Genomic DNA, 14,121 nt, shown 5'->3' with positions numbered 1-14,121 from the left:
AGTCAAAAATTCCTGCATTCATCGTTTTTTTCGTCCATCCCCTTGAAAAATGATAGATTGAGGTTCCACTGCATACCTTTTTATTTATACATTCATCAAGGGAAATAGAAGAAGAAATATACATTCAATATGCTTTGCGCAATTCTAGTATTCAAGGTATTCGAAATTTGAGGTATTCGAATATTCGAGCAATGATTCAATATTCGAATTCGATATTCGAGTTTGAGAAATCTGCTATTCCACCCATCTCTAATACTTACTAATTACAGGAAGCATAAGCTGCCAAAGTGGTAGTGGGTATAGAATAAATAATGGCTGAAAGACCAAGGTTTATATTTTCTTTCAACTCATTAACTTGATAAAGACCACTGATGAAACAATTCTCTTTTGTTGTACAATTAAAATCTTCTAATTTTCGATTTCAATTAAGTATCAAGGGCCAAAACTACAGGAGTGGAGCTGATGACTGGGTGTTCTCAGACAAAACAGACAAACTTTTCACAGACACAAGATATAATGCAGGGGTTTCTGCACTAGTCATGATATAATTCACAGAGTCCGGCGATATCTGGTGGAAATGTTTTACATCCATGAGAATAAAGTAAAATGGTAAACTTCCACACAATTTTATTAACGCAGTACCAACCCGGTTTCGACACGGAGACACCTTGATAATGACACTCCGTGTCGAAACCGGGTTGGTACATTGTTAATAAAATTGTGTGGAAGTTTACCATTTTACTTTATTCTCATAGTCATGTAAATAACCAATGCACAAAACTAAGGAGAGTTTCATCTCATACGAGAAAAATAAGGCCAGTGGTTTCATCACAATTAGCACTTGGCATCTATTACGCCTATTTTCAAAGCCATATTATCTATGGTATACTTGTGTAGGCACACCCAAGCCACATCAAGTTGTGTTTTTTATAGATCCACTCATTGCCTTGATAAGCCTTTTGAGCTGTGTAATATTGAACAATTTACGAGATGTATTCCACTTTATTGCTGGCTGAATGATAAATAAATATGATTATTAATGCCATGTTCTAAGAGATGAAGATCAATAAAAACTGCTATGCATTCATCCATGGATATCTAACTTGGTTTAAATAAATCAATGTAGAATAATTCATACATTTACCTTTGCAGACTGGTTCAGTAATTATTTCTTTGGGCGATATCATGTTCTCCTCTATCAAAGCTGACACGAGCCTTTGTGTAAAAGGTCCATTGGCATCAGGCCTAAAATAGAGAGAACACATACACATGTAATTTGATGCACAGTCAGATTCAAAATTATTGCAACGAATGAAGCGGCACCACTTTTGTTGCAATGTGGAAATTGAGTTTCTGTATTTTCTATTGTACCAGTAGGAGGGAATTTTGAACAACATTCCCACCTCCCACAATATTTTTATTACAACATCATTAAAGGGAAATGTAAGCAGGATATGTGCAATGTTTAATGCCACATAAATTGTGCAGCTCATGCTAGATAATAAATCCACCTCCAGAACTTCAATTGACTTTCTCTCATAAATTAGCCAATCCATCAAAGTATATTTTCTTACTAATAACTTTTAAGTTTTTCATAGAGAGACAGCAAAAATTAGGAAGTAGCAAGAATTTAGACAGCCAGCTCAATGGTGGAAAGGATGCTAGACCCCACTCACCCCTTTCATTTTTCCCTTCCTGCTACTCTTCTCTTGCACAGGAATGACCTTCATTCAACTTATTTACTTAGGGACAACGTCCCAAACATAAAAACTCCTTGTCGATCAGCCATCACCTTTGCAAGGCCTTGCCTCTATGCTTATTGTCAACACTTTTTATTTTCTGCTTTGGGTGCATGGTTCAGCATCAAGCCAGGCTTAAAAAATTTCATCTCCTGGGAGGTATGATCTGTGTGAGACTATGCACAGTTCTTCCTAAAATAATGTTTTTACTTGCTTTGTAATTTATTGTTGGAATAGAAAAAGACTTTGGACAACCACTTGGAGTATGGCTTTCCTTAGGGTCATTTTCCACACCGCACTTTCTTCAAGTCATATTCATGATTCGTTGATTTGCGAGAGAAACAACCTGTTGCTTCGTTTTGGGAATCACAAAATGCGTGCAGCAGCTGCAGTTGCTTAAATTGGTTGCCTGCTATCTACACATTGCTGTTTGTATCCCTCTCATAGTTTGTATGCTATGCCACGCAAAATTGGTCAAAGTAATACATAATTATACTCACGCTTACATGCAAACTAAGCATTCGGTCATGTGTGACTTTAAAACAACTGTCTGTGGACGGAAATATCGCTAGGATTGATATGTAATGCTGATCGTCACACCACTAAACATAGTTTTTGTGTGAAATGTTAGCAAAATTCATTCACTGTGTAAAGCAGACATTTCAAGTGATCAAGCTCATGAATTTCATTCGTATGATGTGATGATTTTATTCCTATTCATAAAACTGCCTTACTCTAAAAGCATGAAGGGGAAAAGAAAACAACTTAGTGTTAAATTGATGCCATGTGAGTAATGGAGAGTAAAGGCCACAAAATTCTTCTCCATCCATAATGGCATTTTTGGATAATGTACCCTTGACCCTTGAAGTTTGACGCTTACAAGTTTTGTTGCATAAATAAGGAACAAATGTCTGATAACAATCAGCTAGCCTCTTGTCAGATCCCATACTCTATGTAGGCTGAAACATGATGAATTCGAAAGCTCACACATGCATATTTCTACTTCTGATAAGCTGCACCCAAAACAGCACATTGTTGCCAAAGGACGTCCGCTGTTCTCACTGTCCGCAGATTTTCAAGACAGCCAGAGGACGACCAGCTGCCACCCTTGCGATCCGTCCACACACTGTCCGTTCTAGGACGTCCAATCAGTGTCCCATCTGTAGAAGTCCGTGAAAGTGGTTTTCTTTTTTGCTAAAATTCGTTTTAAAGCCATGTGATTTTGGTGTTATAGAAAATCTTGGTGTTATTATAATGCTACAATTTTCCCATGTACATAGGTGTTTTATTATTTTATGATACACGTTTCATGAATTAAGCATTTTACATAAAATTTAACACAATTTCGATTGTACCAAATTCTGATAAAATTAAATGAAGGAAATGGTTCAAGTTATATTGGTTCAAGGTATATGAATGGTTCAAGTATGTAGTCTTGGCGAATACAATCGGCAAACGGAAAATCCCCTCTGCCTTATATATGCAGACTTAAAGAGCCATTTCAGAATTTTTGGATTGTCAAGTACACAAAATAAAGCCTTAAAAAATGCTTCGGCAGTAGCAACAACAAGCTGCTCCTTCTCTTTCTTTGACTGAGTGACTGTGTGTTCAAATGATAGCTGTCGCCAAATGTTAAGTACATTTGATCCAAATATACTTTACATTTGGATCGGAGTCCTATCTTCCACGACTTCGGGTTTACACCGCAGGCATCACCAGCAATTATGACGGGAGACAACGCTTTGGTGCTTTGAATTAGTATAACCAACCTTCCGAACTCGAAGTTCTCGATTCGCAATCTATCCTTAAAATACTCCGCTTTAGGCTTTTTCATAAACCCTTTCTGAGAAGTTCCCGTAGATTGGAGTGGGCAAAACCACCCAAACAAAGCTCCTTCCAACTCTTCATGGTCTGCATTCCTTGGGCGCTTTTGTTTTTTTTAATTGTGAAGAGTGAATAGGAGGATAAATTAATTACGCCACTCTCATATCACTCTATTATTTTTATTTTCTTGCTTTGACGTGTTTTGCGTTTTCTGGCCATGGTGTCTACCATCAAATGCTTTCTATTCATGCATCTCACGGACGTGCGGGTATGCTGCCGACTGCTTTCTGCCACTCGAGGAACAAAAGAAGGTCGAGCATTTGCAAATGTTAATGCCACAATATTTTCACCAAAATGAACTACTTATTAATCGAACGACAGTTTAGGACATGAATTTGAGACTGAGCACTCCATGTTAACTTCATTTCTAACATATCGCAAGAAATTACAGAGATAAGGGACTCTTGGTGAAGGTTTTCCGGCGATGGAAACTCTCGCTATGGCGAGTGCCAACACCAAAAGGGCCTCGTAATAACGAATTTTTTAATATGCTTTTTAGGGTCAATTGACGGTGCCTCGGCTATCTCTCGTAATGGTGGGGGTCTCGCAATAGCCCATACTCGCTTTAACAAGGTTCCACAGTACCTTGTTTCTTATTCTCTAGTAACCATTCTGTTAATCCTCTGCTTTTGCATTCTTGTACTTTACTCAATGATATCTAAGACTTCCTGCATGATCCATGGTTTTTTGAAAACCACTTTTCTTTTATCAGGATGGGTTACATACAAAATAAAAAATATCCTTTTATTATCACCAATGCGCCATAGCCCAGATATGAATGAACCCACAGGAATTGCCATAAAACCCAAGATCGTTAACTTTTATACAAGAGATGTTTTAACGGTATTTTCTGTAGGTGCATACAGTGGCTTATTAGCACAAGTAGAAACTGAGGCAAACACAAGAAAGGGAAACAGGTGGGGACCACATACACATGTGTTTTGTCACGATGATTTAATTGCGAACCTTTAAACTAAAGAGGAGATACAATATATTTACTTTGATTTCAGGAAAATGAGCAAATCCCCTAAGAGGTCAGGGAAAAATCTTCCCCAGAGTTGAGATCCATAGGTGATTGCCTACTCTCCTTTGGCTGTCTCCCCTTCAGTACTTTCTGCCTCTGTACATTATTTGAGTCTAAAAGAAATAACCATCGTCTTTTCTAGGCATATATAACAAAGATATGGAGGGGGGTAGAAAGAGCAGCTTGTATTTTCACATGATGCATCATGCAGTTTTTGCCAAATGAAATTTTAGAAAATACACCTATGGAAAGTTGAAGTTGTAATTTTGAATACAGTGTGGCACGGCGAGAAGGTGACTATAAAATGAAACAGAAAAATAGTCTCCAATGGCCATTTTTTGTTTCCCTACTGAGGTTACGTAAAACTCACCTTACCAGTTTTCTAAAACAGAAGTCTCAGCAGGCATATGTTTCCTATTCTCAGTATCACTGGATAAAACTGTGTCACCACTCTTCCATATCCACACACCACCATATTTACTGGTTGGGTGGCTACATTTTTACCACTTTACATCATTCTTACACATGATGATTTGAATTCTCAGAATATGAAGGGAAATTGCCAAAGGCAACCCATACATCACAATACCCACAGGCTGAATGTCTATCAACTCACCTTGAATGACTTATAATTCAGATACATCTCCGAGTATTTACAGTGGAACCTCGTTAAAGCGAGTACGGGCTATAGCGACACCCCCGCTATTACGAGAGATAGCCGATGCACCGTCAATTGACCCTATAATAAGCGTGTTAAAAATTTGTTTTTACGAGACCCTTTCGGTGTTGGCTCTCGCCATAGCGAGGGTTTCACCGCCGGAAGACTTTCATGAAGACTCCTTAACCTCTGTAATTGCTGGCGATCTGTTAGAAATGAAGTTAATGGAGTGCTCAGTCTCAAATTTATGTGGTAACTGTCGTTCGATAAATATAATGATGACGAAACAATGTTTGCATGATTTTTATTCAGTGCGGCGCTTATAAATTGTTTGAATAGTTAGTCGTTATTTGAGTAAGGAAATTTAGTGATGCAAAAAAACATCGCCTTTCGTCTGGATTTATGCTTACGTTTATCGGATAGATGTTTATCTGTCGCCGCACCACTCCTGTTCCTGTATATATGTTCGCAACAGGTATATTGGCTATCATTTGCTCCACCTCCGGTAAAGCGACAATTCGCTATAGCGAGTGTTTATTAGTGCACCGTGGGGTGTCGTTATATCGAGGTTTCACTGTAGTTAACTATCAATGGATATAAGATAGAATAAGTTAAATAAATCACTCCATGTCTCTCTATGCCATTTTTAATAGTGAAATACCTAAATATTTTTTCACTGCCAAAGGATGAAATGTGCAATTTTTGCACAGCTTCAGCTATGACTTTAATACCGCCTTCCCTCAAATTTATTGGCCACTTTCAGGCCCCCTATCCATGATACATCAAAATTTAACTTTAATTCTTAGAATTTTTTCCGTATTTTGTAGCAACTTGACAACACGCTCTCACACGCTCGCACAGTGAAGTGGATGCTCACCCCTTGGCTGCTGCCACGGCCCTCCGGCTGCCCACGAGAGCTGATGTGCCTCCTGCCACTCCCCTGCGCTCCCCTGCTGACGAGCTGGATGCCTCCTGCTCTGCCCTTAGGTCCTCCTTGGCCCAACGGCTAGCAAAGTGCTCACCAAGGCGAGGGATGGGGGCCAGGTCAGGCCCCTTTTCCCGACACCTTATGCACTCCTCAAGGAACTGTCAAAGAATCAAGCAGAGCCAAACCAAAGCTGAGTGCAAACACAATTCAATTGCAACACAATTCAATCCACTTCAATTCAGATCTTTCTTTTCCCTTAGAGTTAAAACTATCATCTCCATGAATGAATTTTCTCATAAAAAGACAAGTGGTTCTACATGTTTCTTATGCTAGATACTCAAATCTGAAATTTTCCATCAGACAAAGATAATCACTTACATAAGAATGTCTGTCTGATAAAGCAGAATATTTCAGTTTTGAACAAAAAGAAAATCAAACCAGTCAAATGAAGTCAACTTTTTGTGGAGAGAAGTCGTGGAGAAACATAACTAATGATTACCAAAGATATCTTATTGCCCACAATTTTATTAACAGAGTACTACATGTGTTTACAATTAAATACAGTGGAACTTGGTTAGTATGTTCCTCGTTAGTACGTTTTCCTCCTTAGTACGGCGATTTCTCTCGGTCCCGGTACAATCTGAAGAAAATACAGGTAAAAGTATTTGGTTAATACGTTCGAAAAAATTGTGCTTTCCTGGTTAGTATGCTCAATTGCTTGCCGTGATGCAACCCTCAATTTGTTCTCTCATATCTTCTTAAGGGTCGTAAACCTCCGAATTCATGATTTTATATATTATTTTTAGCCATTGACATTCTTGCATTAATTCCACATCTCTTTCTTCGACCGTGATTTATCCAAATGCATTCCTCAATTCTTGTGAAGTGATGAATAATAAAATGCATCCATTTATCAGGAATGTCGGGAATGTCTAACTAACTAACTGCAGCCAATGAGAAGCCCCGATTTTCCCCACCCCGAGCTCCTCACCTTCTATTGCCTCTGGAGTGCCCATTGCACACAAATTTTGCGAGTGGGCAATTGTTGCTATTGCACGAGTTATCATGATGAAGAAATGAGTCTTATCCAATTCCAACTTTATCTAAAGCAGTACTGCACGTACTCCATAAACTCGACGTCAAGGCTATGGAAGCATTACATTGCTTCTCCTTCCAAGGAACAGCAGAAATAAATGAGATAACATTCTACAATTAGTATTATACTGCCTCCTTTTAAATGGCCTAGATTAGGTCTAGCGTATTTGACTACTGCTGCGGGAGCAGACGATGCTCTGGATCTCCACGCGAAGCTTAGCTTAAAAATACGTTATCTCGGCACGTAAGCAGACGACATTATACAATTTTCTAAAGTAAATTTCAACTGTAAAATATAATATCTTCTTGTAATTACGTGGTAATATAATAATCTTGTGTGTTTTTAATCGATATATCGATCGATATAACATCGATATGGTTTTATTCCGGAGGCAAATGTGTACGGCTGTTGCCGTAATTTAATGTTAATACAATTTTGTCCCATTTTTATGATGTTTAAAAATAACCAGTGGACATAATCAGGGTTGTTGTTTTATTCTCCGAGTATGCTATGAGAAAGAAGAAATGACTTAGCTTTACTTTCCTCTTTCTATAAATATATATATAGGATAAATCACAGGAGATAGACGCTGTTTTCATGTAATTGTCTTCGGGAAACCTATGTAGCATTGTGATTTTTATTCTTATGGTATTGTTTTTCAATGTAGCACTCATTTTCGTGATTTTAAAGGTGAAAAGAGTTCAGGAAGGCGATCCTACGAGAACTACCGATAGTAATTGTAATTATGACGACTTTTCCACAGATTGCAATTACCCCGACTGCTATTATTTACTTTCCTCGTTAGCACGTTTTCCTGGTTACTACGTTCATTTTTTGTGGTCCCTTCATAAACGTACTAAACAAGTTCCACTGTATGAAGTTTGTCACAATGTTATCACTTTCTCTCACTTGAAATGGGCAACTATATATTTCACCCAATAAAAATTTGTTTACTTCTTTTAATTACTCCCAGCTCCATATTTTTAAAACAATTTCCTTGTTCCTCTAGTATAACATTTACATTTGCCTTTGAATCCTACGTTCATATCCCATGGTATGTGATTTTTATCTGATTTTTCATGGTACGTATTTCGGGGCCACTGCCATTACCTTCCATTGATAACATTTATCTTGATCTAAATCACAACTTCTGCAAATAAAAATATTTAATATAACAACAAACTGCATACTGATTGCTTCCATCCTTGGAACTTGCAGAAATTGAGCAATTACAGACTTGTTTTTACAATTTTCAGACACTTGTTTTTACACTTTTGTCATTGGTGGTGACACCTCACATGACTTCTAACTCCGGGCCTATTCAGTTTTTCCCAGTTCGGGAAGAAGGGGGAACCATACCGACTGGTTTTGACACTGACGACCGTACAGAATCTCTGAAAGTGCAATCATTGGAAGGGAAACCATTGTCGGTACAGAATGATTTCCAGTTGGTGGGCTTGAAATGGAAACCAATCAGTGCGGTACCGACGAAATACAGAATACGGCCCCAGAGGGAAGAATGTGGTGGGGGAGGAGAGGGGAAGGGGGGGGAATGGGGGGTGTTTTGGATAAGGCACAGAAACAAAGTTGAGAAGATTACATCATATAGACAACCAAAAACTCTCGACTTGTATCATGTCACAAGGTAAAAAGAGTAAGGAAGTGGGATTATGTCAGTTAGGGGATTCCGTCGAAGATAGTGGAGTGACAAATAAACACATTTTCGTTTAATAATTCAAATTTCTTCCATTTCTTTTTCACAATTTTCCACAGTTCGGCCGCATCAAATGGCCGCGTCCCTTTTCTTGGAATCAAACGTTTTTCACATCAAGAGTGGATTTTTGTTTTTTTTCCATTAGGTGTTTGGCAAAATAGGACTTTGGAACATGGTTCATGTGTGGAGGTGCATTTTGGCCAAATTGGGAGGAACTTCTTTACTTTTGTGTCTGAACACAAAAGGTGCTTTAGTGTGTTTCAACATTGTCAAGTGTGTCCTTCATTCTTCTATCCTGTTGATAAAATGTTGGTTTTAGAATTGTTTGCAATTGTGTGGTGGTTTTTCTCTCCAGGGGCTTTATGCTAGAACTTTGGCTCATTTTTTACAGAATTGGAATTTTGTACAGTATGTTCCTAGTTGGATGCTGAATTCAGTTAGGTATGTTTGGAATTTAGTTTGGTATGCTTGAGTTGTCGGGGAGGGTGATTCATACGTCCTAGGAGCTCGTGCAGTTGGGACTGGGCACGTTGGTATAGAACCAGTGACAAAATAGTGGCTGCAATGCTGTATTTGTTAATGACGAATGAAATAAACGAAAAAATTGAAGAAGAAATGCCACCACAAGTAATTGTGGGCTTACTCTACCATTTCACTTGGAAGAGAGAGGGTTTAAGAAACTTTATCGACTCTCGAAGGAGTTAGTTCATCAGCTAATTCTTCATTGAACCCCTTATCTAAGGGCTCTCTCACAATCTACAGCCTTGTCAGTGGAAACAAAGGTAATTGTTTACAGTTATAATGTTTATAGTAAGCCTAAATTAAGATTTTCTTTGGAGTTCCACATTCCCTCTCATTCTTCTCTGTTCTTCTACCAGTCGAAAAACTCACAAAACTGCATTTCTACTTCAGAGAATTCAGCAACATTGTTTGGAAGGGTAGGAGGTGAATTCAAAACTAAGTTTTGCGGAACTGAATGAATGTTGCATCAGTATAGCCAACATTTGCTGTAAAGAAAGCAGCTCCCCTCGCATGAGCCTATCTATAGAGGACTCAAACATACCAACTTCCCCTTCCCACCCATATACATTGGATGATGCCGGATATACAATCGACGACCGTGAGGAAGGAACTACTTGTACAATTTCAAGCATAGGGCTCCACAAATGGATGACAACAGTACTCTGAGTTTTCTGGATGCTTCAAGAAAGAGAGATAATTCCAAACATAGTTTTTTCATTCATAGGAAGCCCAGGCACATAATGACATTGAATTCAAAAAAACCCTTGTATAAACTAAATTCTTTCCATATAATGCTAGACTGAATTTTGAGCATCCCCTTTCCACAACCAGCTTCAAAAGAAAATTAAATGTGATTTTTACTGTAAACATATACAACCTAAACAATTCAATCGAAACTTTAAGAGAAAAAAGGAATATGAGTAACAAGGCAAGATTCCACATATTAAACGGTTAATACACCACAATCAAACTCAAAATAATACTGCAAGATCCCCTTCATGGACCATCTCATCAAAAAACAGCTACCGTATTTGACAGCATACAAGATGCACCCTTATTTAGAAGGCCACACACAAGGAAAAAAAAGTTTCAATAGTCCGCCCAATATCGCAGTACCACAATAACTTAAAATGTGATTTCTTTTAGTTCTCACGTTTCGTAAAAGCCAAATAAACAATCATTGAATGCCATTAAAAAACATATTTTTATTAAGGAAAATTAACAAACTGCAAACTATTTTGAACATGATAAGTAAATTTCAATAACGAATAATGGAATGAAAGGCAAGCAATCAAACATAATACAAAATAAAGCAGAAAGAACAAAAAACAGATTCAAGGAAAACGCTGCCTATCATGAAATTAGACTTTAATCACTTTCACTATCATGAAAATCCTTTTCACTTCATCATCATCATCGACAATGAGAATACATATCGATATGTTTTTGTTTTTTAGCAGTCTTCAGTTGATCTTCCTGCAGTTGCCAAGTAAGTATCATTTTTTTGGTAGGTGGTGGACCAAAATGCCTTGCTACTGCTCTGCTTCGATGCACTTTGGCACAGTTTAACACTCAGTTTAACAGTTTAGTTTATACTGAATTGTATAGCTTCATCTCTTGTTTCCAGAAGTCATATTTTCCAGGGTATTTTTTTAAACAAAAAGATTTAAACACCGATACCTACACCTGTGTAGGCCGAGTGTCAGGCGTCATACGTTGAACGAGTAGTACATTCAAAGCACAGCAGGAACATCAACAGTTACGTCAACATCTTGTTCGCTAAAACCCATCCCGAAGTTTGCTCTGAGAAAATGGCTTGGTGGTGGAACTGGTTAACACACCTGACCACCAATCGGGAGATCCGGGATCGAATCCCGGCTTAGTCAAATATTTTTTCATGGCGAACTTCATCCGTTGGTGCATTTGAGTAGTACATTGTTGTACTATGTGCTACTCCCCGCTTCTCCGCACCGAGGGCAGAGCAAGCGCTACTTGTTTCGTTTACTGTTTGACGGGAACGGTGTGGTGTCGGAAGGAAACCATCTCAGTTCTCTCTTTTGAGCTATATTTTTGTAGACAAAAATTTAGTTAAACCTGATAAAATAATTATGGCAGATGTAGAAAAAGTTATGTTTCTCTAGACCTTTATCCAGGCTAAAAATAGCATTCAGTATTAATTAAGTTAACCTCTGTCCTTCATGCATACGATGCAGGAAACTTTTTTGAGACCAAATTTAGGAAAAAAAAGTGTCTTATATGCCATCAAATACGGTAAGTCATTCCTGCAAGATTGATACAAAATCTATTTTTACATCAAATCAATTTTCTTGAAAATACTGTGCAATGCCAAGGATAAATTAGTGGATATAAAGTGGGATGTATGCACTAATATGTGCAGGATTAATACCAACTATCTATTTTCTATTTCCATATTTTTGAGTCTGAAATCTTAATATTTCCCAGACTTTATAACAAGAGAGTTCAAAGTGGCCGGAGGAATGAGGGAAATCAGGAATGCAAGTCAGGGAAATTAGGTATTGGTGATGGGAAAACTCTATGAGGCACAGAAAAAAAGACAACAATTGTGCTGAACACAGAGAGCATTGGTGCTTTATCACATTCACTGCTGTTTTGGTCATTATGACTGATGAATGAGTCACTTTTTTGGCCTCTCATACTACGGCATTGGTCACACCTACTTTGATGCTGCATATACAGTGAAACCTCTATACAACGAACCCCTATACAACAAAATTTTAAGAAAACCCCTCTATTTCGAAGTCATTGGCCCGGTCCCGGTTCCTTCCAATGGATAATGCACGCAAAAAAACCTCACATAATGAACCTCTCTAACTACGAAAACTCTGTACAAGGAAGTCCACACTTGGGCCCAAAACAGGAAAAGTGCCCCTCTAGAACGAATTATTGAGAATAAACTCAGTATTTTACATTTTATAATTTTTCCTTAGATAATTACGTAATAAGCAGGAAGTAGAACTGCAGCGGAGGGTGCCGTTGACGTGTCTGCTAAGGCAATGAAGATAGTATCGACGGCAACATCGGAAAAGGCGCAAGCTCAAACGGGCTCTCGGATTCACATGCATATTTTCTAAACGCGTGAGAGTGTAACACGGCCCCCATAAGTAATACTATGTAGAACTGGCTCGCCACCATCTGCTTGTCTCGTATCAACTCACTCTGCGACCCCTGTTCCGAAAGTACGTATCAAATGTCTCTTCGGAGTTGTTGCGAGCGAAGTTGGGAGGGTAGTTGCCTTTTTCTCCCCCTCCCCCCAGTTAGCTGGAGGATGAGAGCGGGTCGGATGACTAATGGACCGAGAGGGGCGGGGGCGTAACAGTGGCAGCCGGCCAGCTGTAACCCAGTACAGAAAGGTAACCTGAGAAGATTTCTACGTAATGTGATCTTGCTCGGTGAAGGCCATAGTCAACTACTGATTACTCATCCACTCCTCTATCACCCTTCTCAGCTAACGGGGAGCGAAGCATTGGCTTTATTTGTACCTACTTTTTCTTATGGTGGGAACCGTCGGAGTTGACAATGTATGTTTACTATGGCGAAGTATTCAAAACTTCATTGGTTGGTGTTCAACCAATGAGCGCAAATTTTTGTCTACTCCGTCCCCATCCCAGAGGAAAATCTGGAGAATCCCCTCCACCAAATATATATATAACCGTCTTTTCCTTGATGGATGTAGTCCGTTAACCTGCAAGTGGTGCGTTTGCTCGAGATCGTACATATATTAGCTCGATTGCTTGAGGATACCATCTTCATTGTGTTTATGGAACGCCCATAATTAGACGGGGATCTGGTCCAACTGGAAGAATTTCGAAGCTGTTTTGGATTCCACGCCGATCGCCAAGAAATTTGATACTTGTGACACGGATTGGGCGAATACGTTGCGGAAGACAGGTAAGACTGAAAGTATTTTATTTGATGATTCTCTACCAATTTTTCTATTACGCCATGAAATTATTTTGCCGTTTAAAATCACTGATGTTTTGAAGTATTGCATCTCGTAAAGTAATTCATCTGTTGCAATTGTATAATAATCAAAGGCAATTTATTTCACAATTTTGAATCCCCCAGGTGGTAGCCGTAAACGCTAACCACTACCCCACCCGACCCGCCTGTTGACGGGTGTGATATCTTGGAACTATAGTCGGCTTGTGAAAAGTACCGCATGAAAATTAATTAATTACAGCCAAACTAAGGCCCATTCAACGGAACCACTACTAGTTCAGGGATGTGTTCACCATTCTGAAGGCCATAAAAAATACGGCATTGAAAAAGGCAGAGCAAGTTTCGTGGTCTCCCCTTGTGAGTAGGGTCGTACATGAGGCAATTTAGGATTTAATCCTTCTTTGAAATTGCTTAGTTGGATCTTTGCACAGAATTTCAAATTGGTTGTTTACAATGAAATCTCGGCACTTACTTTTGTAATCTGCTTCATCCCAAATCACCATGCATTGGCCTTTGTCCGCTTTGACAATGGTGAGCTTCTCCTCTTTTACTTCCTTGATTAATTCCCTGTGTCT

General features: G+C 38.7%; 1 protein-coding gene and 1 non-coding gene across 5 annotated transcripts in view; one reads left to right on the top strand and one right to left on the bottom strand.

The window, feature by feature from the left end:
• The window catches only part of LOC124171895 (transcriptional adapter 3), a 159,403-nt gene that overhangs the window by 126,854 nt on the left and 18,428 nt on the right, over positions 1-14,121 (bottom strand). For all 4 annotated transcript variants that reach the window (XM_046551292.1, XM_046551289.1, XM_046551291.1 and 1 more), the window contains exons 6-7: positions 6,183-6,391; positions 1,145-1,245 (exon numbers count right to left, since the gene is read on the bottom strand). In XM_046551292.1, the coding sequence (XP_046407248.1) occupies positions 1,145-1,245; positions 6,183-6,391 (310 nt within the window). The remainder of the gene's footprint in view (positions 1-1,144; positions 1,246-6,182; positions 6,392-14,121) is intronic.
• On the top strand, positions 11,379-11,451 carry Trnag-acc. The gene has a single exon. It is a non-coding gene; the product is annotated as a tRNA-Gly (tRNA).

This window comes from Ischnura elegans, chromosome X, assembly GCF_921293095.1.
Source record: "Ischnura elegans chromosome X, ioIscEleg1.1, whole genome shotgun sequence".
In the NCBI taxonomy this organism is placed as follows: domain Eukaryota; kingdom Metazoa; phylum Arthropoda; class Insecta; order Odonata; family Coenagrionidae; genus Ischnura; species Ischnura elegans.
This window is presented reverse-complemented; position numbering and strand designations above follow the sequence as displayed.